General features: G+C 31.1%; 2 protein-coding genes across 4 annotated transcripts in view; one reads left to right on the top strand and one right to left on the bottom strand.

The window, feature by feature from the left end:
- Nucleotides 1-773: 773 nt before the first annotated feature.
- On the bottom strand, nt 774-7,291 carry LOC144847850 (uncharacterized). 3 transcript variants are annotated; one of them, XR_013613802.1, is made up of 7 exons: nt 7,220-7,291; nt 6,530-6,762; nt 5,666-5,788; nt 4,496-4,558; nt 3,908-3,985; nt 1,731-2,555; nt 774-1,426 (listed from the first exon to the last, which is right to left on the bottom strand). XR_013613802.1 is itself a non-coding variant. In XM_078704384.1 (6 exons), the coding sequence occupies exons 2-6, from the start codon at nt 6,745-6,747 to the stop codon at nt 2,423-2,425; spliced, it is 615 nt and encodes a 204-aa protein (XP_078560510.1). In that variant the 5' UTR covers nt 6,748-6,762; nt 7,220-7,291; the 3' UTR covers nt 774-2,422. The 3 variants fall into 3 exon arrangements, 1 of the variants encoding a protein (XP_078560510.1); XR_013613801.1 differs by having other exon boundaries at nt 774-2,253; nt 2,368-2,555; XM_078704384.1 differs by having other exon boundaries at nt 774-2,555.
- A 933-nt stretch (nt 7,292-8,224) lies between these two features.
- Nucleotides 8,225-26,520, top strand: part of LOC144847796 (SAM and SH3 domain-containing protein 1-like) — a 72,041-nt gene continuing 53,745 nt past the window's right edge. The window contains exon 1 of the mRNA XM_078704315.1: nt 8,225-8,833. Within this exon, the coding sequence (XP_078560441.1) occupies nt 8,342-8,833 (492 nt within the window). The 5' untranslated portion in view covers nt 8,225-8,341. The remainder of the gene's footprint in view (nt 8,834-26,520) is intronic.

The raw sequence follows: 26,520 nt of genomic DNA, 5'->3' as shown, positions 1-26,520 counted from the left end.
TCATAGTCACAGCTGCCAGGAAAGCAAAAAAGCAGCCTAGGCCACTGTCACCAATTAGGTGTCTAATTAGAGAGCAGTTTGAGGGGACCCAACTAAACATTTTCCTTCATATTTTCTTTCTGATTGAAGAAAAAAAACTTTTAAAAATGAAAGCACTCAGAAACTGAGTGAAGTACTTGGCAGAAATATATCAGGGAAAACTATATTCGGAGAGAGAGTGCGTGCTATTTAATATCTCATGTAAGATACAGGTAAGTCAGATTTTAAAATGACCAATATATCAATTTTCCTTAAAATCAATAGGCATAGTCACCCATTAACACCTAAACATTCAGGATGATAACTTACAAATTGTGGACACTGTCGTGCTAACAAACAAAGTAAGTACTATATTTAGCATTATTCTTTTTTGCCAAGAAATCATATATTTTTAGGATAGAACAAGTTTGAAGAAAATCAGACAAATACTGCAGTTATTTGAAATACAGACAAATGGACAGGATACAAACCAACCCGATTACTATACAATACACTCACTTTTCGGAGGACAAGATAACCATTCTGACATTTAATTTCCTTCTCAATAGGGTAATTTATAATCCACTTGTTTTTGGAGGAATTCTAATTAGAGAACAAGCTACCTAAGATTACTAAGACCCGTGTCCCAAAAATGGTTTATAATTTAGTTTGTTTTTTTTGTTGGGAGGGGCGGGGGGAGGGATGGTGTTGAGAAGACTGGTAATTTGTAAAATGAAAAAGCCAATACAACAAACTAATGAAAGCAAGCTATATTTTATTTCCACCATAAAAGTTTAATTCATACAGTACAGTATAAAGACTTAATACAGAAAAACAACTACAAGATATTTTTATCATTTATCTCATTTACTGTACATCACATGATGTTTTAAAGTACATTGTCAAATTAATTACTGTACTATTCATCTGTACACATAGAAAAACCCAAAAGCACATACTAAGCATTGTAATATAACTTATCAACGTCAACACACTTTTAAAAAAATGATGACCATTCACAATCAACATTATACATAACATTTAAAATAAAAGTACATACTAATTTGAAGTCATTTGGTTATTATAGATTCTTCGGTAAAAGGTATAAGGTCACGTAGTCAATTCTGAACATAGGGTAATGAGCTGTTAGGAGCTCATTTGGCAAGCCTCTGCATTACAGTATGTGGTAGGGTGGCCAGTTCCTTTCCATGCCGCCTTATCCTCCCTAGTATTTTCAACAAGGTACTCATTTACAGCTGAGTAGACTGGGAGTTTATGGGATTCTTCGGTAGGTTTAGATATAATAGCAATAATAAAATCATGTCAAAAAAAGAGCAAATTTATCATCCAATTGATTATTTGTCACCACAAGAAGTGTTTAAACAAATTAAAAATAATGCTGAATAACCTTTACACACCATTCAAAGATTCTTAATTCAATTAACAAAATTCAACTTCATGTTTCAAATTGATATTAAATTGATTTGATTTTGCAATTAAGAAAAATACTTCTATTAATGTCAACACACTTTTAAAAATGATGACATTCACAATCAAAATTATACATAACATTTAAAATAAAAGTACATACTAATTTGAAGTCATTTGGTTATAGATTCTTCGGTAGCATTAAAATAGCATTAATTAAATCAAAGAGCAAATTTATCATCCAATTGATTTGTCACAACAAATTAAAAATAATGCTGAATAACCTTCACACACCATTCAAAGATTCTTAATTCAATTAACAAACATTACAAAATTCAAGTTCATGTTTTAAATTGATTAGATTTTGCAATTAAAAAAATTACTTCTATTCCTTTAATACATTTTTACACCTCTTTCACAATAACTAGCAAAATTCCAGATTTTGCACTCGCCAGGGTGTTAACACTGGTGTTTTATAGTGTGAACAGAGCTTAACATCTAAATGCACATTGCTCTTCCAACTAAGGAAATGCAGACTCTAAATACTGGTCAGATCACCATTGGGCGAATATGTTTAACAGAGACACTTTGGTGTTCTCCGGAGTTTATTCACAATGTTTAATGTGAAAGGGGTATTAGACTGCATAAATAAGAATTTATAAATGCGATAAAATAAATGTTCATGTTTCATAATTACTACAATGTTTGCATTACAGTATTTTAAGTTTTAAAAATAAGAAATTCATACAATTGATTTGTCACCACAAAAGTTAAATTTGATTAAAATAATGCAGAATAACTTTATATTTTTTTTTCAATAAGAAAAATCATTATAATTGAGATAACAGGCATTTTTTTACAATTGATTTGTCACCACAAAACTTAAATTTGATATTAAAATAATGATGAATAACTTTGAATCCTTTTTCAATAAGCAAAATCATTATAATTGAGATAAAAGGCATTTTTATTACGACTATTCATCGTCGTCTTGTTCCTGTTTTAGGCTTGGCGATTTGCTCGATTCCTTTATGCTGTTAGTGCCATTGTGGTTCGGGCTTCGCGAGCGTGATCTTGAACGTGATCTAGAGCGGGAACGAGAACGGCTTCTGCAGAAGAATATAAATTATATAAACATTGTTTTATTGCTACTTGTTATTGCACCATAATCATCCTCCTTTATTTGTTACTGTACGCAGTCATTTCAAAAAATAATAACAATCATTTTTATTGCAATTAATATATATATATAAACAATATAAGATTGGATATTTACAATTCAATTAGAAAACCAACAAATATAAAATAAAAAGATCCGTAAAGTTTTAACAAAAACACAAATTCAAAGCGGGGTACCCGACCATGCAAGGGAAATCAACTAACAACCATTAAAGACACCAGTGTTGATAATAAAGTTCTTTGATCTATTGATTCACAAATTGGTAATTTTTGATAAATTATTTATTATTTGTATTATTAGTAAGTTAAGAGTTGTCAAAACAATATGGACGATATTTATAACTTAATCACATAAAACTCCTAGAGAGTAGGAAGCCTTTTGCCATTTTCCTCCTGACTGTTATCATGATACACAATAATAATAATAATATCCTGGATTTATAAAGCACCTAATGTTGTGAAAGTTTTGTGCAAAAAAAAAGAAAGCTGAACCCAAACCGCAGCATGGGGATACAGTATGCCCTCGTCTCAGAATGTGTTGTTCTTTAACTCTTTAATTCCAAATACAACATCTATATCAGGAAATATCACCATCTTGAATACAACCAGATGATTAACCCCAATTAAGAATATTTTGAAAAGTTAAATTTCTCATTAGTCCTTACATGTTTTAAAGCCTATTAACTAAATTGGCTTCTGTTGGTAAAGTTCAGTTTATTGACAGATTGGAATGTTTGTGCACAATTGAATAACAATACAACTATTGACACCAACAATTGAATTGTGTGTTTGTAAAATACAATAAGTATTCAGATCTAATCCTCTTCACCCTTCATTGCTTTTATTACAATTTTATTGTAATCCAACCTTTTAAAAACGTTGTTCCCGCAAAATCTTTTAAGCTGTTTAACGAATTGAACCGACAGTTGAACAACATATTCTGTTTTTTAGTTCCTTTTTATTTCTATTGTGCATGCAGAAATCGTATTTCTTATAAATAACATGATGATAATACAGGGCTATTTTTCTTTATTGATATGTTAATTAATAGTTAAGTAAACTTCGCTATATACACAGTGAATTCCTGTAGTTAATGTTTATGTCTAGACATTGCTATACCGCAACTGAATTCTGTATTACAACAAAGCCAAAATTTCGAAATCTTTCCAAAACTTCATTTTAAGAAATGTTCATGGTGTACTGTATCTCAAACATTACTAGTATAGTGTTACCTCGTAATTATTCTTATTCATTGGTATATCATCAATACATTGCTACTTACTTCTTTGAATCTCTTATGGGCGACCTTGATCCTGATTTATGTGATCCAGATCTTGACCTGGATCTCTTCCCACGAGATCTGAAACGATTAAATATTACCCATCATACTACAATAATTCATTCATAACATAATACAGATGAGTTTGTGATCCACAAAGTTAAAAATTGCAAGCATTTAAATATGTTTTATAGATATAAAATAACACAAGCCGTCACGCAAAACACATTTTGAAACACGAAAATAAAACAAGGGACATTGACAGCAGACAACCAAAAAAGCAAAAAATATTAAATGATTTGCTTTCTGTTTTTAAAATCTCTTTGAATAGTTCTTTATAAAAAAAAATGTGCAGTGGTGGGCAATGCTACAGTAGTACCTTTCCTAAAGAATTCAAGTAATCCCTAACATACTGCTCTGTAGCCCCTTTATAAATAGTAAAAACAGTCAGCTCTCTGGTTTTCCGTAAAGCCTGGTATTCAGAAAGTGTTTTAAATGGTAAAAATGGATTTGGGACCTTTTAGAATTTTAGAGTTTGCGGTTTTGTGGTGGAGGAAGTTCACATGAAAATAACGTAAAGTAATACTGTACCTGCTTCGGCTACGGCTTCGAAATCGTCCACGACTTTGGTATCCTCGACGAGGTGATCTGGATCTGAAACAAGTTTTGCAATATTAGCACAAGAAAAAAGCAAGATTGTAGTATGGTCTTTTTAAATAGAACTTCCGTAACAGACTAGACCACTTGGTTTTTCTTCCAAAATAATTCTCTTCTTCGTCATTATTTCAAGAATTACCAGCAACTGAAAAGTAGAGTACATTCTTGTAGCAGAATGTTCAGAGTTTGGACAGGGCAGGTTTGTTTTTAATTTAATAATTTGAATATTTTGTCTCTAAATTTTTTTTGAAATGTAATTTGTATATAAACATTTAGTAGGAATTATTTTAACCCTTTTTAACGAGATAGTGTACTTTACCTAACAGGAGTTTTGATTTTCTCTTATTGATTGTTATTTGTCAATCACACAGCACATGCGCCTACCGATAACCTTTTACTATGAAGTCTTCGCGGCGGCGCTGATGTTGTTTAGGGCGTTGTTTAAGAATTTGTTTGACAAAAACGAAGTCCACTTCTATGAGGATTTTCGTTGTGGGATGAGAGAGACGAATAGAGTTGACGGGGACGTTGGAACATTAGCAGACGCAACTCAATGAGGAGGAGTTGCTGGTGCAAAGCATGCTGGTGATAGGGTGAGCTGAATGTTGATTGGCTGAATCAGAAGATGGTTGCTGCTGATTGGATAGAAGTGATCACATGATGTTTGTTGTGCTGTATTCATTGAAGAGTTAAGCCTGGAAAGTTGGCAGTAAATATATAAGGTAACCGACAAAAAAAAGAAAATACACAAGTAAACTTTAACCGTCATTTTTGCTATAGATTACTATCATCTAAATATTACATATTTTAAGCCTATATGTGTATTAAACAACCCAAAAAGACCAGAAATTGTGTATAATATGTTATACAAAATCAGTTGATAAAAAAAGACACTATTTTTTAATGAATAATTTCTAATTTGCTGGTATAGTTAATTTTCCAAAAAATATGTTTAAAAATGTTAACATGAAATTACTACATGCATACAATACCCATTATCATATTACTATTGGTTTTGTTTCTGCTACAGCTGATAAATAAATGTAACGCTATTATTTGGAGAAAACAGATGTTAAAAACATAAAGTATTCTTAACAAAACTACCTGCTTCTGTATCGACCACTTCTACGAGGAGGACCACGCCCACCACCACCACCACCTCCACCACGCCCTCTCCGTGATCTTCCTGATGACATCTCAACTCGGATTCTCCGGTTACAAACAATTCTAGAATATGAAAATAATAATTTGAGCTTATATACTTATACAGTACTCAATTTTGGCACCTTAAAGCTCTCTCTCTACACTATCAAACTAGTTTGATAAAAAAGTATGTGCCCAAATATGGTAGTGGTACAGTATGCTTAAATATGGTAGTGATTATGACATCATTATGTCCATATGGGCACATCACACTTTGTTGTCACATACTATAAAGTTTGAGACAGAGCTTAACAGTTGGTAATTTAGCACTCCTCTTATGTGTTTAAAGTGTACAGACAGTAGGAAAGGTTTCATTCTACAGTATTTCTTTATTAGCCATAAAAATACAAAAATGCACAATCTGAGAAGGCAAGGAATAACAGTTTAAAATAAAACTTTGAATTTAGGGCCGGTTACTTCGTCTATCAGATACAGTATTTACAAGAAAAAAAATTGCTTAAAATTTTACAATAAGAAAATATATACAAAATTGCTATTTAAATACAGTATATTAAAAACATTAAAAGTTTAAAATAAAAAATAAATCACAAAATAAAAGTAATTATCATTCAAGGTAGGACATGGTCATATGATAAGATACTTTATATAATAAAAATTTAAATGTTACACAGAAAATGTCAATCCAATCAATAAATAAGATTATAAGAAAGGTTCAATTGTATTTCTCTTGTAATATTTAATTAACTGAAATCTAAAAGTTTGAAGGGAAATGTTAACTACTGTACTGTCTGCATCATAACTTACCGTCCATCGAGATTACGACAAGCATCTCTTGCGTCATGAGGGTTCTCAAATTCGACAAAAGCAAAGCCTGGTGGGTTTCTGGCTACCCAAACATTCCTTAAAGGTCCATATACACCAAATGAACGTTCTAATTCATGTTTAGCTGCCCCGGATCCCAATTCACCAACATAAACTTTACAATCGATGGTACCAAGATCCCTATGGTGTGAGTATGACATTATTGTTGTAATTACCTGAAAAGAAAAATACAACTTAATTTATTCATCAATAATTATAGTTTATATGCAGTGATAAAACTTGTTAAAATCGGACATGTCATGGACCATGGTTGAGAATAAATTCAGAACATGCATAAAGTAAAGAAAGAGGCATGCTTTAAACCTCACTCAGCCTTTCCAGTTTTGCTTTATTGTTTCGTTGGCAAGTCTAGCCTAGCTAGGCCCTATCAGATGTAGGCCTATAAACAATCATTCATTTTTGGCACACTCATTGGCATCATCCAGCTGCTGTTATAGGTAGATACAATAGGCTATTATATAATGAATGGCTAGCTTAGCACAGGTTAACAAAGGATAAATTGCAACATTAAATGTAACAAATATACCTCAAATCCAAAACACACAAAACTTTATTAAACTATGCAATGAATATAGATTAAATATATAAATAGAAAATAATATTCGTACATACCAGGATTAACCAGAATTTAGTGTTTTAATTCACGAGATACCACGAAGGCTTTCTCCAAAAATAAAATAATTGATCACACTGAGTTGCCAGGTCAACAGTTTGTCAATTTGTTTTTCTCTTTTGTTTTCACTTATTTCTGTATAATTATAAATTATTATAATATGCTACTATCAAGAGTAATTTTATGCATATACTACTTATAGTATATTTTATATTTAAAGTAATTTAATGTAATGTAAAATGTATTAATATTTTTTAACGGTTTATTTTAACTCTGGCAAATTCCCCTGGCTAGGACTTAGCTAGAGGGCAGTATTACTAATTTTGAAATCACACGCGACATATATAATAGAGGATTAAATAATTTACACGTATCCATTGTCTTCGCATTGAGAAACTTATAAGTTATCCTAATTTTGTAGTTTTTATTAATTATTTATTGTGTTGTTGCGGTACTATCTGTGTCGTACTTCATATTATAGTGTATCACACATAAAAAAGGAGAAAACAAATGAACAAAAAACTATTAAAGATGGGTCCCCCAAAAACATGAAAAATGAAGATTAATTAAATCAGATTTTGAATAGATAATTTTGATATCAATAAAGTTATTCCCTTCCGTAAAAAACGAAAACAAAAAAATGTTTTCTCAGTATAAAATGACAAAATAAATGGTCAAATTCAACTAAAAACCCAACTGGCAGGCAATTTGACTATTTTTTACATTCAATACCTCCATGATTCAATCATAAAGTTTTTTCAGATAAATACATTTATTTCGATTCAATTTTTGTTCAAAGATGATAACTCAATTATGTGAAATTAAAACAAAAAACTAAATTCATTCAAATTCAATCAAAAACTTCCAAGATACTGTAATATGATTTTACGGCGGCATAAGCATATCATGAATATTTATTAGATAAATGATATGCTTGAATGCACTTCTTTGGGTAAAAAAATAACAAGACTTTTTTCAGCCACAACTACTGCATGCTTAGTACGTCGCGAGAGACCCGGGTTATTGTTAATAGCCCCAGTTGCAGCCAGGTAATTTGGAGGGCTAGATGGATTGGTATTAGGCCTAGCATTTATTTGTGAAGCAAATATTTAATATGCGAAATGGAAGATAGTAACATTGTCGAGGAATGGCTGCGATCCTTAGATCTTTCTCAGTACTTAGAAGCGTTTATTGATAATGGTTACGATGATTTAGAAACGTGTAAGCAAATCGGGGAGCCAGATTTGGACGCGATAGGAGTAGATGTTTCTGTGCATCGAATTGATATTCTCGAGGCCGTGAATCGTTTAAAAACAGAAGGAGGAGCCCCTGTATATTTTACTTTAGAGCCGAACCAACCGTCAAAAAATGGTTCCAATGGAAATAATGATTTTGGAAACATATTTGGAGAGGCCGGACCGGTTGATCAAAACTGCTACAACAGTGTTGAAGAAGAGGAAGATGTATTTGCTCAAAATGATAAAGGAGGTGGAGGAGGGGTGGTTAGTGATACCGGCTTCATTGTCTACCCCAAAAATCAGTTGAAATTGATGATAAGTAAGACTCTTCATGAACGTAACATAAATCTGAGTCATCAACCTTTTTCCAATCCGGTAAGTATAAAATAGCAAGTCGATAAATATTTTACCATTTTAATTTTAATTCATTATTTAACTCTACTACTATCTAACTTAAATGATAGTCATTATTACTATTGACTAGGTATGTTGCTCTGCTCACGTCCACCACCATAATGTTTAATTATTTAAATTTTACTTGCTTTCATATGCAATAATATGCAGTTTGAAAAATTGTGCATGGATTTTTTTTTAAATTGCTCAAAGAAAACAATGCAAAATTTGTAAATTTTGCTTGTGTAATTTGATGTCTTTTGCACCATTTAAAAATGAATTACATACCCATAAAGGAGAATCCCCCATCGTAATTCAGACTCATCACAATTTTTGAACAAAATGAAAAAGATTGACTGTTTATATGGTCTTGTTTTTTTTTCTTGTATTTTTTCCCACAATAGCAACTACTGTACTCATTTGAAAACAATCTTACTTTTGCTCATGTCCTGCACGATTTCATCTGATTCTTGACCCCCAGATAACAGATAAAACTAATGACCACCAAAGTGAACAAGTTTACTTCTTAAATTGTAGATAGGGTCAAGAACCATCATCTATTTCCGATGATTGCCTAATCAAATATTCATACTACCATACCAACCGTTTAACACTAAATATAATGATAATTTAATTGTTGTATTGTGTTTTCTATACTGACTAAATTATCACAATTAAATCGTTGAATGCAGTGAGAATTAGTAAGTAAAAATTAAAGTGATTAACCATATTTAAACAGTAAAACAATTATATCAACACTTGTCCATTTAAGTATACAAGGCCACCCCTTTTATAATGACTCACTTTTCAGACAATAAGCCAGTTCAATAATGATTTGTTTTCGTATTCCAAAAGAAAAACAGAAACCTAAAAGTAGAGTTGAAAAGGAACCAATATGTAGGCATATTGAATAAACTAACAATGATGGTTTATTAACAATTATTTTATTTTGTTAAAGGAACGAATCTCATTGTAGAAAATGTATTTAAATATAAAACATGCATTTACTTTACGCAGAGGTCACAGAAAACATACAATGTATTGTTGTATTGTTTTCTATTGTTGTGCGGTTGGCATTTTTCACATTTCCACTGCCAAGTGTATCTGATATTTAGTGGCTTTCAATTTTACTAGTACCATGGGGAGCATGTATGTTTTGCCTTTTTGTTTTTGTCTACATAAAAGAAAGAAAAAAAATGTATGTTTTGTTTTATTGATATTATTAGGGGGGAAAAAACCAAGTCCACCAAATACATTCTGTAAAGTGATAGGCAACACTTATAAAGCAATTAAATCTGTGAATTGTTCTATTCAGTTTCAATTATTGACTACACTAGATTGTTATTAGTTTGTTTTTAATTGTATATTTTTAAAACTACATACTGTCAATCAAATTGTTGATTTAAGCTACTGCTTCCCTGACTATTTTCAGCTACTGCATATACAGCAACATGATAGAATTTAGTTTCTATATAATAAGATTTAAAATCATGGCCATTAGATCCTTTTTGGAGCATCTGAATTCACTACATTGAAAGTTGAGAATTGACATATTGGTCGTCTCCACGCGTTCGATTTAAAGTTGACACTAAAATTGTAGTCCCATCATAAAGAGCAGTTTGATGTGATGCATCTCGCTTCATGCGACAATGTTCAGTGTGCACCATTTGAAAATATAATTGTCGCAAGTTCGTTTATCTTTGATAAGTGCCCATAATAAAAATCATCTGACATAGCAACAGACCTCCAGTACCACCCACTTCTAAATCCCCTCACCCCTTATCTTATCTTTACTACTGTAGATTATTCCAGATAACTTAACATTGGGTCTGTTTCTGCTGAAAAAATCAAAATAATCGATTATTCCTAAGTACCAAAAACTACAAAATTGTCCGCGTTGCAATTGAAAATTTGTCTCTGACGCTTTTTAACAATCAATGTCATTATTACCCACGCAGTTCAAATTATTAAAGGTCGATGAGTTAGTTGACTCTTCTGTAAAAGCTATATTATTTGTAAACCCAATCATAGTCAATTGACTACTGTATAACCCAATAAACATCTAGACCTACTACCACCTACAACAGAATAATGATGTTATTATATTAATAAGAGCACGTCGACGAGCAAGTTTGTTTCGCTGTTGGTACTACTCTAGTACTATTAGCTAGGCTACATACAGTATCGCTACCGAATTGGACCTGCAAAACATCGTTAGTCTGGACTGGTGGGATGTAACGGTGCACTCCAACAGTTAATGCAGAATCCTTTTTTGTTCCCCTGGAGTTTCTCGCTATAATTCTCCCCCACAAAATAATAACAATCACATGTTATCTCATCGGTCCACATCGTCATTTTGCTGATTGTCAGTCGCGCAAATAAACAGCATGCTTTGTGAGTGAGGATTACCCATACTCACCAATTGACCTAGGTCATAATGTGGTCAATAATCGCTATTTGTGTTGCAGCTAAAAACTTCTCCGCAATAAGCGGTTAAAACATGCAATGAATTCAGTGTTTTTAATCGGTTATGTTTTTTTCATTTTGCGCCATTTCTGCTGCCCAAAAATAATTGATTAAAAAAATAATTGGTTAATAACCGATTATTCCTGCTCAGCAGCTGATATTTGTTTTGATTTCTTCATCGTTTTTTAATGTCGGGTCTAGCCCTGCAATTAGTATAGTGAAGCGTGCACCTTTTGTACAATAGAATATTGATAGAATACAAAGTTCCTGTTTTGTGCTGAAACTATGGGAAGTTATAAAGGGTTTTTGTGCCTTTCACTTTGAACTATTTCAATCAGATTATCATTTGTTCCAAGTGCAATTCATATTTTTTCAACTTTTTAATACAGTATAGATTTTTTGTCTACTGTATGATGTACGAAATATGTTTTATCTATCTTGCTAAGGAATGTGTGTATTCATGAATAAAGTTCAGCATCAAATGTCTACGGTCATTTCTATAAGGCCAATTCTGATAGCATCGTACGACGAGTTGTCTCGTCGGGAGAAAATTAAACATGTTTAAAGTTCTCTCGGCGCTATTTCAAAACGACTTGTCTCATCGCGATTCAACTCAGACAGCACTGACGAGTCAAGACGTTTCGTCGGGCCACATCGTACGAGGCTGTCTGAGTTGGCCACGATGTTGTGGTATCTTTACACTGTTATTTAAATTGATGTTACTTTTTTTTTCTGTGTACAATATAGAGATAGTCTCAAATGCATTCGGTTGGCTTGCCATGGCCCTCACTCGCAAGTCGAGTGTGTGGCACAAATTTCTCAAAATGTTTACAAAAAGCTGAATAGTGCAATAGTACTCTGGAAAACAGGAGAAAGTAATTCATAGCATGTGATACAAAAACAACCAATCAAATGATGAGGATACACTTACAGACAATAACATCTTCACTGATCCTTCTTAATTTAACATTTGAACTTCAATGTAAACATTTAATGGTTAAATGCCTAACCCTAAAATACCATGAAAGTACTTCTACTTTAAATAGCTTGCATCTGCTGGTGTGATGAAGGATTTTGGCTTTGAATATCTTTACCAACAGAATTTTTAATGTAGGTATATATCTTGTCTAATGATATTAGTTTACTATTAAATTTTCTATGATTAAAGTGACATACTGTAGTATTAGACAATCATGTATACAATTAGTTTTCAAATGTGATGGGTGTACTGTACCAATATGATATTATTAAATATGCTAGTGGATGCACCCTCTCACTGAGGCCTAGCAGTTTAGCCTTTGGCAAGCAAAATAAACATTAAATGTATCATCTAGTAAACTTGCTTGTGATACAGTACATCTGTAACACTTTTCCAAAATGTGAGAGGCTAACCATATTTCAACAACCAGACTCAGGTAGCAGGTAAAAAAGTGAATTACAATTTACAGGTTTTTTTTTATTGCTGGCTAGTAAACCATCAATAAATTTTATATGCTAGTGCAAGATTTATCCAAAATAAAAAAAATGATATATGACTTCATATTCTAGATGTCATATGCTGGTAGGTTCTGCTTCTGTATCTTATTTTAGCTTTTAGCTTTCAAAGGGAAGAATGGCGACCAAAAACCTGCTAAATCTGCTCCTGATGCAATACACTTTTAAATACTCTTAAGTTCAAAGGGTAGTCTCAATATAAACAGGGTGTGTTAAATCTCTATTCAATATTAAATTTAACAATTGAATAAAAAATGACCATTATGGTTATAAATTGTCATCATCAAGTGACCATTTAAATCTACTTTGCTGTTTGTGATTGGTCATTTGTGGTTTTGCCATCATTAGTACACAATTGATAAAAACCACAAGATTGATCCTGTTCTAATTTTAAGATTTTATGGTGTGTTTACTTTTCAATTACTGTTCTAAAATTGTACTAGACTTATGGAAACTATTAAGTATCTTTTAAGTGTAAATTACGCAAAACAAAAGAGAAGTGTTGTCTATAAGTTCTTTCCTTTATATCTAACATACACACAGTAGTGGGATCTGTGAGTCATAGACAATAGACTGTAGTTTCAGTATGTTCAGAATTCGAAGGACCTGTTCAGACCTACAGAGTTAAGCATTCGGCGTACAACTCCATTCAGGTCTGAACCACGAAAAGATTAGTGGGAGCCAGCAATTACGCCACTGATCGTCAGCTCAAGGTGTAATATCACTTAAGGACACTTACGATAGTCATGCATCAACAATTTTCACCTCCAACCAATCAAATTTACTCTAGCATACCAAATGTTCTCCAAAATGTGTGACACTTCAGTTTCTTATGAAAACTTTAGTTAAGCCAGTATGAACACTTGTTTGTACACTTGCTCTTACAACGCTAATTATAATATGACCTTGCTTGTGATAACTCCATGGATCTGAACATACCCTTGCAGCAGAATTTACCCCTGTCACCCAATCACAAAGGTGGGCTTTCACATGTAAACATGGTCCATTGTGATATAAAGCCCATTTTCCACTAGGTGAATCTCACACCAGTTGAATTATGTAACTCTGGTTGCATTGTATAGACCAAAACTTCCGATTCATGCAAATAGATATACTATACCTACTGCATGTTGCATATAAAGTTTCTATCCATGCAGAGTTCTCAATTTTCTAAAATTAATTTTCAGTATAGTGATAAAAAATGTCCATAGTAGACAGAAAATTTCATTAGTTTTTTACCATCACATCAAACAGTCATTCCGCACATGCACATGTTTCTGAACATGCTCGGAATGTTTTTTCGACTTTACACTACAGTGCTTTGTAGTAACGAAAGGCCACCAAGCTATATTTAAATGATTTGCCTCTTTATTGCATGGGTCGATCATTGATTCGATCATAATTTTTGCTTTTCCAAATTATTATGCTTTTTATTTGTTTGTATTTCCATAGCATATTTCTTGATTTCCGTATGTCCTTAATTGGGCTGAATTGTCGTAGAATTACGGATGTTTCTGTAGTACTTCTGTGAATGTCATTGAATTTAATAGTGCTGGGGTATTTTTCGACAATGCATGAGTCACGTACCATGGGGAGTTCTTTGAATAGGGTCTGTCATGCATACTCAGTCACTGATACTGTATGTCATAAAGCCTCAATTTCATGATTGATTTGTCACTTCTTTGATTGTTAAATGTGTCCGATACTGTACAATAAATCCTCGTGAATTTTAGAATAGAAACTACTATAAGTAAATGGGAAGGTATAAACACAGTAACTAGAAAACAACTTGTATAATACAAATTAAATTTCAATATATTTTCTATCTATCTATTGCATAATTTGAAAGCCCTTTGAGCACAACATTCTTAGAACAGTGCTTTATTAAAATTTGAGTCGTTGAAATATGATAAGATACCATTTAAAGAAGTTAACAATGTCAGGAAATAGTAAAAACAAGATGTTTTACAGATATGTTTTAATAGGAAATAATTAGGTGTGTTTAAGTACATTAAAATGGCATATAAAGTTACGGAATATAAAAGAAAATGTGTGATTGGCTACATTAATCAATTAAAAACAATGTCAGGAAAGTTGAAATAAGATTTTCCTATATCAGCTCACTTTCGGAAACTATTTTGGGATAATGCAGTTGTGGTCTTTGTGTGCTGTGTCTTTATTTGAAATAATTATACAGTAGTAACAAGACCAATAGTAAGAAACCATGTTTTCACGAAAAAGTTTTAGAAAGATGTTCAAAAATACTCAAAGGGTAAGTACAACACTTTTAATTTAAACAGTAACTTATTTCTTGGAGTTCTTGGCTATCACTTTAAAAAATCATTTCAACACCTGGTTTCATTTATTTTCTACTCTATTTGTCTGTTGTATAACAAGTTTATTACAGCTCCCACCATCAATTTGTAAACTAACCAGGTTTGAGATCCCAAGAGGAGAACAAAATAGAAAGTACTTGGCATTAGTTCAAAGAATACTGCTCTGAAGTACTGCCCAAATAGGCTTTAGTGTGTGCAGAAAATCTACTGAAGGATATAGGTATATATATATAAACAAATCAGGCAATATATAAACACCACACAGGCACAGAACAAATTCTAAACCACCCGGTGATGATATACTAAAAATTTATAATTAATTTAAAACACGATAAGATTAGGACATCTGTGCGAATTAGAAATAGTCACACAACCGAGATATGAACCTGGAACCTTCTGCTTGATATTCAGATGTCCTAACCATTAGAACACTGGGGCTTTCATGGTATTGTTCAAACTCAATTGAACAATACCACTCTCGTCATAGTAAGGCGGAACAGCACTAGTCTCCAAAGAGGTACTTTATATATATAAACACCACAGGCTTAGAATATACTCTAAAATGCCCGGTGATATATTGAAAATGATTAATTAATTTGAAACGAATGTCCTATGAAAGAAAATGATAGATGTTGTTGTCCTGAGTATCAGTCTTATTTTTGTATTTCTGAAGTTTTGCTTCCCAAATTATAACTTGTCAACTATTGTATATGACAAAAAAAAAGATTCAAAAAATCAGTGGGTAATCTTTCGACCAAAACATCATCAAAATGGGATGCTCTGAGGTAGTTAAATGGGCAAATTGCCAGAGAAGTTGATGGACATATACCTGTTATTTCTTATTTTCTAGCATCAGAAACTGGTCATTGTATGCTAATGGTTGAAAAGTCATCAAGAAATGAGCCAATGTCTTTTAAAGGGTAAAAAAAAAACTGTTATGTTACAAGACGTATGTTGAACTAGCCTGTAAATTCTAAAACATTCAATCAATTATTTGGTGTGTAATTTTGCATTATGTGAAAACTGCTATACTGTAGGCTACATACAGTGTATAATGTTATTGAATATTTAGATTAGAAGAACTCAACAGTCAGTATAAACTGACAACCGGAAATTATTGAAAACAGTTTTTTTTCTGATGTATACATACTGTAAAATTGGTCTGCTACTAAACATAATTTGTATTATTGTATTAAGACACATAGATAGACATTAATAATTACTTGCATTAAACATAATACCTTACATATTCACTGTATATATATATTATATACATTTTTTTGTATTTTATTGTGCATACATTATAATTACATTTGTGTTTCATGCTCATCTCATGAGTTTAGCAGTACTAGATAAATATATTAAAAATTATATTTTCAAAATTTTAAGTGAAATTTTGATTGTGGTATGTTGAGGCATCCCCATGTGAGGGCATTGTGGTTAGGCTATTATTGTAGAGGGGTGCTCAAGGAAAACTTGTTGCAACATAGCATACCATCAGGGGAGCACAGGCTATTGTTGGTTTATCCAGGTATTAGGTAGCACACCACTCATAGTCTACCAAAACCACTGTTAGTTAAAAATGTAATTTTTAAAATTCTTTAAAAATAGATAATCATTCTGAAAATAATTAGATGATGGTGATATGTAGACATTTATTACAAATGTTTAAAAGCATTTACATGTAAATTTGTTTCATACCGAGTAGACCTATTCATTACATGATGTCTGTTTCAATAAACATTAACATTTTTAAAAGAGCAAAGTATTTAAAATGTCATATCAATGTCATGTAGAATGAATAGAAGAACAAATTGTGATATCTGGACAATTTATTGGGTAGAATTTAACATAAATTATAAAGTTTTTGAATAATGAAAAGAAAAAAATCTAATTCGAATACAATGAAAATAGGTGACTTTTAAGTAGCATAGTAGAATAAAATGGGCAAATGCCAGATAGAATTTAACAGAAACTATCAAAATTTTCAATAATTATGTTATGTATATAGAAAAATATTTTTGTCATATCTGGACATTTTAGTGGATAAATCATAAAAGAGCGAAATATTAAAATGCATTTGCATTTAATTTTAAAAACAATGTAAAAGACACTGGACAACAGTTACAATAATATAAAAAACAAAATAATTAAATTGTACTCACTGCTATATAATTATAGCATTTATATTTTGTTTCATAGAAAACCCATAGACAGCAGGTTGTGATATCTGGACATTTTAGTGGATAAATCATAAAAGCAGAAAAGTATTTGAGAAGACTGTTAATTTTAAAATGATGTAGGCTAAAAGACACTGGAAAACAGTGAAACAATACTATAAAAAACAAAATAATTAAATTGTACTATCACTGTTATATATTATAGCATTTATATTTTGTTTCATAGAAAACCCATAGACAGCAGATTGTGATATCTTGACATTTTAGTGGATAGAATTTAACATTAATACTGTGTTTAAACGATGTAAAGAACATAATAATATATAGAACAGGTTCATCTGGTGAACAGTGAATAGAATTTAACAATAATATAAAGAGAGATGTGAATGTGATATCGGGACATTTTAGTGGATAGACATTACAGTATAAAGAGGAAAATATTTAAATTGTATCTGCAGTACATTACATATACCACATTTCATTATAGAGATAAATATGATTACCATATTTATTTTTTGGCTATAATAATAAGTAAGTAAGTAATATTTATTGCTTTCCAAATACAGTACAAATATATAAAACAGTATAATGTAAATGAAATAAAAAGAGAAACATTAAATATAAAAATACAAGACAAGACAAGAAAATAAGCATGGAAAGCAGGGGATGGCCCTTTAAGCCCAGAGGCTTGTTTCCAAAGGGGTCCCCAACTAATGGTAACATGATGTGTATAATCAAATACTTTCTAGATATTAAAAAATATAACACAATTAGTATCAAGAAGTGATACAATATACTGTAAAAAAATGTTTTAAAATGCTTGGTAAATTGTAGATCATGGAAGTTAATGAATTCTATAACAAATAGAAATGTGCTATTATTTTGTGTATATGCATTTCGTTGGACATGTATTTGAGGGGAAAATAAACGTTCCGAGGCATTTATTCAAGAGGAATGTTTGTTCCAAAAGATGTTCTATGGAAGGGATCATTTTTTTTAAAGCAAGACGTTTATTCGAATAAATACAGTATTAAAGAAAATATTTAAATTGTATTTTCTAAACATTATTTTACTCTTAACAATAAACAGTTGTTTATGACATTAGTGGTTAAAAGTTACAAGTATTCACATGTGTGAACATCATACTGAGAGTGTCCATTATAACTACATGATGCCTAGTGTACATAATGATAAACATCTTGCACAACAGTAAATGCCCGTGAGGTCAAGTACATAGTCATTGTTGTACACCTTATCTGAATTGAACAAAAGGTAACTGTAATATCATTAATGAAACATGCATTGAAAACAACAGTTTTTTCCAATTTATTTTTAGCGTAAAATGAATTCTATTTTAAATAAATGACAGGTGTCAATTCAAAATATAATTTTGTAGTATTTGTATTATTATATTAGAACCAAGTACATTAATTAAGTATGCTTTTAAGATAACAGCATTTCCACTACAATATATTTAGTGTACTTACTATTGAATTGAATGCCATTTTTACAGTGGCCTAACGGCTATGAGTGCTCACTGGCTAAACCCTTCTTATGGGAGCCCCTGAGTAGTTCCCAGAGGAAAAAAAAGGCATTAAAATGTAGAAAAATGCTAAAAATGCCCAATGCTTTACCATGATATAGTTGTCTACATTCACATATTCAATTATTGTTGCCATATCATCATCAATTGTCATCATCATCATCACAATCAACATCATCATATCCATCATCATCACTATCGTCACTATCACCAATATCATAACCATCATCATCATCACTGTCAAACATCTATTGCCATCATCATGATCATCATTGTAAATTGCCATCATCGCTATCATGATGATGATCATCATCAATTGCCATCATCATCATAATTTACACCACGTGGTGTAAATTAAAAAACTGTCATCTTTATTGCTTTGTTCATTCTCACCATCATACATTCATATCAACACTACCAATTATCATCATCATCATCATCATCATCAACATTATTGTCATTGAGTCATCATTGTCTTTAAACATCATAGTCCTCCATAACATTATCATTTTGCATAGTGTTGTAAGTTTCTTCTACACATTTCTAATTAACTTGCTACATGCTCTAACAATTCTGTATTAATTCTGTTTTGCACATTTTTCTTTGTCAATGGAAGATGGTAACAGATTATGAGTCATCTAACACATTATGATGAGTATTTGAACCATTCAAGTTGTGCTAGATTTAGAGTTGAAGAGGCAATTTATTTTAAAATCGATGACCATGACATGGGTTGTTGAACCATCTATAAGACCCACAACACCCCCCCCCCCCCCCAAATCACTTCCAACTAAAAAAAATGGATTACGTAATAGTTATCACAGTGAACTAAAATATTTATTGTATTATATTATTTTATTTACATATCATCACTACTCAAAGCTTGTATCTCCACAAAACTTTTTTACAGGACATTTTTTTTTGTATTTTGTGCTTGTAAAATGCAACAGAATAAAAAATAATATTTAATAAATTAAATTGTGGATTTAAAATCTTCACATTTCAAAATATAGGATTTCTAAACACAACATGTTCGGTTTTCTGTGACTGTTGCTGTAAAAATGAATTGCCATTTGCACGGTAACCCTGACAACATATTGGGTACAAAAAGTCATTTTCAGAAAAAATGGAGAAATAAAGTTTTGATAGAATAGTGAAGATATTGTGTAGACATTGAAAGAGAGGTGCAATTTGTCATTTCTTTGAAACTTTAGTTCTATATCCACACTGTAGGAAGTATAGGAGTTTGTAAATGTGGTAATAGTCTAGCCATCTCAAGGGTAAACCCATGGGGGGCTGTTGAGGATGGCTGAGGTGTTAACAACCTGGTTAACAGCTGATCCTACAGGATTTCCATTACAAGGGCACAATAGATACAACAAAACTGAAAGTGGATTGAATTGAAAAGAGCTGTAAAAGTCATTAACTGTTTAACATTTAAGAGGTTAACAGTTAAGTCAATGCAATGTTGCAATGACATGTTCAATGTATAAAGCATTGCATACATTTACTCATTGAAATATAGTGTAATTATGCAACATTTACATAGTTATTTTACTACTACTCAACTACTGGTTTGAAAATGAAAATATTTTTTAAAAGAATATGTAATTGGTTATCTGCACTAGGCCTAGTTGGATTGTGGTTCTAAAACTCATTTTTGTTTAGTTTTTCTTTTTTTACCTTTTTTATAAAATGAATAACAAAATGTATGATCCAAGAAAATAGTACTTGTAGTTGCAAAGAAAACATATTTTTACTATTTTTATTATTTTATTTCATTTTTTATCTTGTCTATTAGAAATCAGTTGTGCTGTATAAATCCATGTAATTATTATTAAAGTGATATCCAATTTGCATTTTACAGATGGTCTTAACAAAAATTGCATAACTTTGCCAATGCAAAAGTACTTTATGAAGGCTGTTTGTATTTTGTTTCCATTTGCTAGGCCCCTTTTATAATAACTATCATTATTAGCAGACATCACAACCTGTATCATCAACAAAACTTGATTTTGAAGTAAAATGGGCAATTGGACTACAGTATCTATCAACAGTTTAGTAATAATAGTATATAGTTACTCAATTTTGCAATAATATCAGGAAAGTACAGCAAAAAGCTATTCTTATAATTTATTTTTAACGCATTATCTATTTGTAATATTTTAGCACTTAATGGTAATGTCAAAGTTTTCCTCTTTGATCATTCTGACATGTTTTAATACGTACATTAAAGTTGTCAGGTATAACTAGTGTTAATATGTTACTCTGAGTTATATCTATAGCTTAACAGCATTTAACCTGGGTGGCCAAGAGAGGATAATAAATTTATGTCATTTTATTAGGCTCAGGGATTTAAAACAATGTCAAAATTACTTTCAAATCCTATTTATAATATCATTTGAACATACAGCTATACTTCGAGATATTAAATGCAAAATATAGATTTTGATTATTGATTGAAACACAGTGTACAGTAGCCGTTTGTACATTAGTGTCTAAGCACTTTGTGAACTATCTCGGTCTTTTAGGGAGTTTAAGAACTAATTTAGGTTGAATTAATTTTGAAATGATGATTCTTAAAAACAATGAATTCATTGATATTTTGGGCAGGGAAAAAAAGTACATTTTAACTTGTTTCTTTGTGTACTGAGTATGCAGGAACCGAAACGCTTTTTCTGAAGGTGGTGGAAATAATTTGCATAGGGCAGAAGACATGGATTCCAATTCAGTTCAAACTTAAAGACAATATGCAATGTGAAGGACAAAAATGCTAACATTTATATAAAATGTTATAAAGGATGGTAATTTGCCTTTTATTGTTAATTTCCATTTTAGCAAACGTGAAAGTATATACTAGCCATGATGGCTATTTTTCCTATTATATTTTGAAATTATATTTTATATTATTGAAAGGATCAATAAAAATAACGATTTGAATTGATAATAATTTTCACTCTGTAGTAAAAAAGAGAAAGGAGAATTTACACCTTGTACAATTAGGTGGATTCAATTGATATTAAATATAATAAATAATTGTTGATTAACATTAACTCCTACTGTAACATTACAGGATTCTTCTGATGAAGACACATAAAACGTGTTGAAAATTCAAGGTATGTTGAATTTGTGCTGTAAGCTCATTTAAAAACACTTTATTTTTATACCAGTACATATGAACTTTTATCAAATGATTAATTGTAGTTATAGGAAATAATTTAAACAGTTATTCTGGTTGTATAATCGATGAGGAATTAATTGATTTCCTCAATGATATATTTGATAAGTTCTTTTGGAGACAGAAGCTTCTCAATAAGTTAATACTGTATAAGAATAACATAAAAAACAGAGGATAATCGTAATTTCTTGCGAAGAAAACATTCATTCCTAGTGCGAAACAAGCCTTAAATAATGTGCCAAGAAATTGGGTTGTGGGTATTAAATTTATTATACATTTTTTTCAATTTATTTGCTCATAGCAGAAAAAGGCCCGATCAGTATGCCACTCAAATCAATATACTTTTGTTGAAGTTTATTTTCTACAATAATTTCAGCTTGTGTACAAATAAATCATACCAAAAAATTATGTCTGTTTATGTCTGTGATATCTACATCTCAACAAGAGCACACACAGCGAAAATAGGACTCTAGTTGACAGATGTTGGCATTGATTAAAAAGCCTGAAGCTAAGCCTAGCCTAAACCCTGGGATAATATTACTGCTTGTGTGAATAGGTTATGATCATATTGATATGTACACCTTGCTAAATTACAATCTGTTGTTACTTCATTCTCCATTTTCTAGTGTTACAGATATGCATACGTACAGCACAATATTATACAAATAATGAATGTTTATGAGTGCAATAGTACAAATAATTTCATGAGGTATAACACATTTTCATGCTCACTGTGTATCAAATATAGACATGCAAAACGATGACATGCACTCAATGACATCATTATGAGTCCAATAGAACATTTATTGAATATCATGTGACCTACAATCCTTTAAAATGAAAAGAATCTATTTATGTGTACTGTATTATAAAAGCTATTATTTGCCAATGTTTTAAAGGACATCATTCTTTTAACATGGAAAAACATTCAACAGTCAATAATTGTGCCAAGTGAACAATAATAATTTGTGATAAAAGATGATAAACAAAATATTTACAATATTGGTTTTGTTGTTGTTGTCATAGAATTCAAGATAAAGTAATGTGAATTATGTGTGGGTATTGACGACCTTTGGTCAGATTTTGAAGGATCCAAATGACTTCACTATTTCGTATGGGTGTTTTGGTCTAGAATAATCACCAAGTACTTGCGTTGCTTCTTGTGATATCTTGCATTTTAATATATTTAAACATTTCCAAATACTGTACTGCTTATTTTTCCAGTTTGAATAAATCTTGTACCTACATCATATCTTTTCCAATTTTAGAAAATCTACTGTTTTATTTTTCTTTATAGTCAGGGGAAAATGGCAAAAGGCTTCCTACTTTCTAGGAGTTGATTGATGAGGGCATGATTTTGCCATTTTCCCCTAACTGTTTTAGTCAGTCAGTCAGAAATTTGATATATTGCAGTATCTACTGTCTAAGGTCTTGATTTTTGTGTGGATAAGCAGCTTTGTGGTCTTACCTGCCATTCTAATAATCCAGGGTTCAAATCCATATTTTGTTTATATGTGTGTATGTTCTATACAGTTTATACAGTTAGCTTAACGTATGAGGAAAATGCCCTGGTTTAGAACTCTTAAAGAGCCCTCCATCCAACACTGGGTAGTTGAAGTGAGGCTGCTTATGCTCTGAGTCCCCTTGGGTTTAGCCAGTGAGCGAGCCTGTTATGCCACTGGTTCTGTGCCACAGATATAATAGGAATGAAGATAATTATTATATATCAAATTTTGTTGTTTGGTGTATGATAAACTTTTTGGTTGAATGTATCATTGTAATTACAATAAAACATTAAAAACAGATTAAGATGCTGAAATTTTACCAGCTTAATCAGTTTTATGTTTTAAAAACATTAGTTTTACGCAACCACAGTCAGAGTATTAATGAGTTTGAAATATGATATAATTATGATATATGGTAGTAATCACATTATAATTACAATGAGTTTTTAATGGTTTTTATTAGAAATTAAATGAACTATGTGACCTTAACATATAATCAGTAATGATGTACCTCATTAATTTATGATGCCTTCCTTATTGTGTCATATTTTTTTTTATCATAGACCATTCAATTTTATATTAAAATTAGATTTATGAATTTTTGACAATTTTGAATATATGTTATTCTCAATAAAATTACGTTTCTAGTGATACAAATTAGGGTTAACACAAAGTCCTCTAATTATTTCTAAAACCATTGATCATTTATCAAATATTTGTGTAAAATGTAGGCTTATCTCACAAATAAATATTTACATGGCTGGCATTTCTTTGATATTATAGGGTTATGGTTCTATACCTCTGTTTTTCTATAATCAACTAAGTCTAAGCTGTAACAAATCCTGTAAATAATCCAAGGACCAGCAGTTCTTTGTGTAATATTAATCTCCAAATCCATTGAACCCACAAGACCATACATTGAACCATACTAGGTCGAATACCAAATTTAACTTATTTTGATCTGTACTGAAAACTGTGATGCCCCGACTTACAAATTGGATCGATGCATTTGTACCTGATTTTGCCAATATAGAAAGTTGTGTCATGTGTAAACTGACTTTGGGGTTTGGTCTACCGGCTCAGCTACAGTGATTAAGTTCACTTAGGTTGACCCTGGTCTCCCCAATTTCAGTTTTTTTTGTTATCTATAATAACTGAAATAGACCGAATAAATAATGAAATGAAATGATCCTTCAACAGAGATGGATCCAAAAGGCATGCTTGCTGTTCCCTCCTATTTTGAAGAAAACTATTTTCATAGCATAGTTATCTTAAGAGTCTGTTTCTGTAGCATCATGCCAATAAACCATTAAAAAAAATATATAGTTTTTAGGCCGGTCGCCAAAACATTAACATGACAGACCAGAGGCTACTATATCTAATCTAGGTATAAACATTTGCATTTTTAAAATCGATGACGGGCACCATTCAATATTGAATTCATGATACTTTTCTACAAACTTAAAATAAATTGTTGGCAAACAATACTTAAGTTTTCCCATCTCAAACTAATTGTTGTCATTGTGGTTTAGGATGAGATAGAGTACAGTAGCACATTTTTAAAAAAGTTATTTCTGTAAATTAAAAAATTAGTTTGAGGTTCACCTGTCCTTGGACTGAGTATATCTAGGGTTTATCATACCACCAATAAGCTTGTTACAAATTTAAAATCAAGGTAAACTAAGGATTTAAATAATGAATATATAATAAAACTTTATTGCTCTTTTTGACACCTGTGCAGTATTGTACATGATATCATTGTCAAGCCTACAGTACAGATTTAAGTCAATATTTACTGAGGTGTACTCTGGGTGTACTGAATGTAGAAATGTTCCTATCCATGTTTGCTATAGATCATCAAGTGCTTTAACTGAGAATAATCAATAATATTTTTTAGAGATTTTAGAAGAAGGTTTTTAGGAAAACAGGCTTAGTATTCTAAAAATAGTCAATTGTAAATATATCACATAATATAATTGTTATCTGTGTCTTGTCTGCTTGCTCTGCCATTGTTTTTATACACTTACCTATTTTGGAAAGAAGATTCATTACATGTACAGTAGGTGTGGCCCAGGTGTATAAGCCTATCTTTTGGTAGATATATTAATTTACAAAATGAATTAATTGGACTATCTTAAACAGTTGATTTCACATTATTCAAAGGATGGCTTATAATATCACATGGGATTATGCTTGCATCTGTATTGTACAGAAATAATTACTTTGGGCCTGCTTTTTCTGTAAAAAAAATTACCAAATTTCCCGCAATTTGTTTGTATGAGAAACGAAGACAGATTTTCAATAACCGGTTAAATGGCAGCATGAAAATAACACCCACATGATTGGGAGATAGAACATCATAACCAGTTATCGCTGCAGTTTTAGCTACAACACAGAATAACAGTTATTTGACTGCTGGATTTTTACCGATTTATTGATCAACGATCAAACTCCCATTACAAATTATGTTTATGAAAACTGACTGAAATGCTGTAAGCTTCTTATAAACCTGTTGACCTTCATTATAGAAACTTATTTCATATTACGCTGTATAATTATAATATTTAAAAAAAACAACAAGCCATGGAAATATGTATTCTTGTTTTCATGCAAAAAATGAATGTTTATGAATTGAATGAGCAGAATATTTTCACAGGTTTTCAACAATTCTTCTTATAAACCTGATTATACAAACTTATTTCATATTCCACTGTATAATTATAATATTTTTTTAAACAAGAATCCATGCAGTTATTTATCCGTAAGATGGAAATATGTATTTCTTATTAGTATGCCAAATGAATGTTTCTGAGTTGAAATTGAATGAGAAGAATATTTTCACAAGTTTAATTAGAACACACAATCTTTCAACAAATGCATAGCATTCAATATTTGTTTCATAACACTATACTGTCATATCATAGAGATATTATATAATATCTCTATGGTCATATTAAGTAAATTATT

Source organism: Antedon bifida, chromosome 7, assembly GCF_963402885.1.
Source record: "Antedon bifida chromosome 7, ecAntBifi1.1, whole genome shotgun sequence".
NCBI classification, from domain to species: Eukaryota; Metazoa; Echinodermata; class Crinoidea; order Comatulida; family Antedonidae; genus Antedon; species Antedon bifida.
The sequence above is the reverse complement of the archived record's forward strand: the minus strand, read 5'-3'. Positions and strand labels throughout refer to the sequence as shown.

Coding starts and splice junctions, on each gene's coding strand:
- LOC144847850 (XM_078704384.1), bottom strand. CDS start 6,747: ATGTCATACTCACACCATAGGGATCTTGGTACCATCGATTGTAAAGTT. Junction 4,559..5,665: donor AGTGGTCGATACAGAAGCAG/GTAGTTTTGTTA, acceptor AACTTGTTTCAG/ATCCAGATCACCTCGTCGAG. Junction 3,986..4,495: donor CGAAGCCGTAGCCGAAGCAG/GTACAGTATTAC, acceptor TAATCGTTTCAG/ATCTCGTGGGAAGAGATCCA.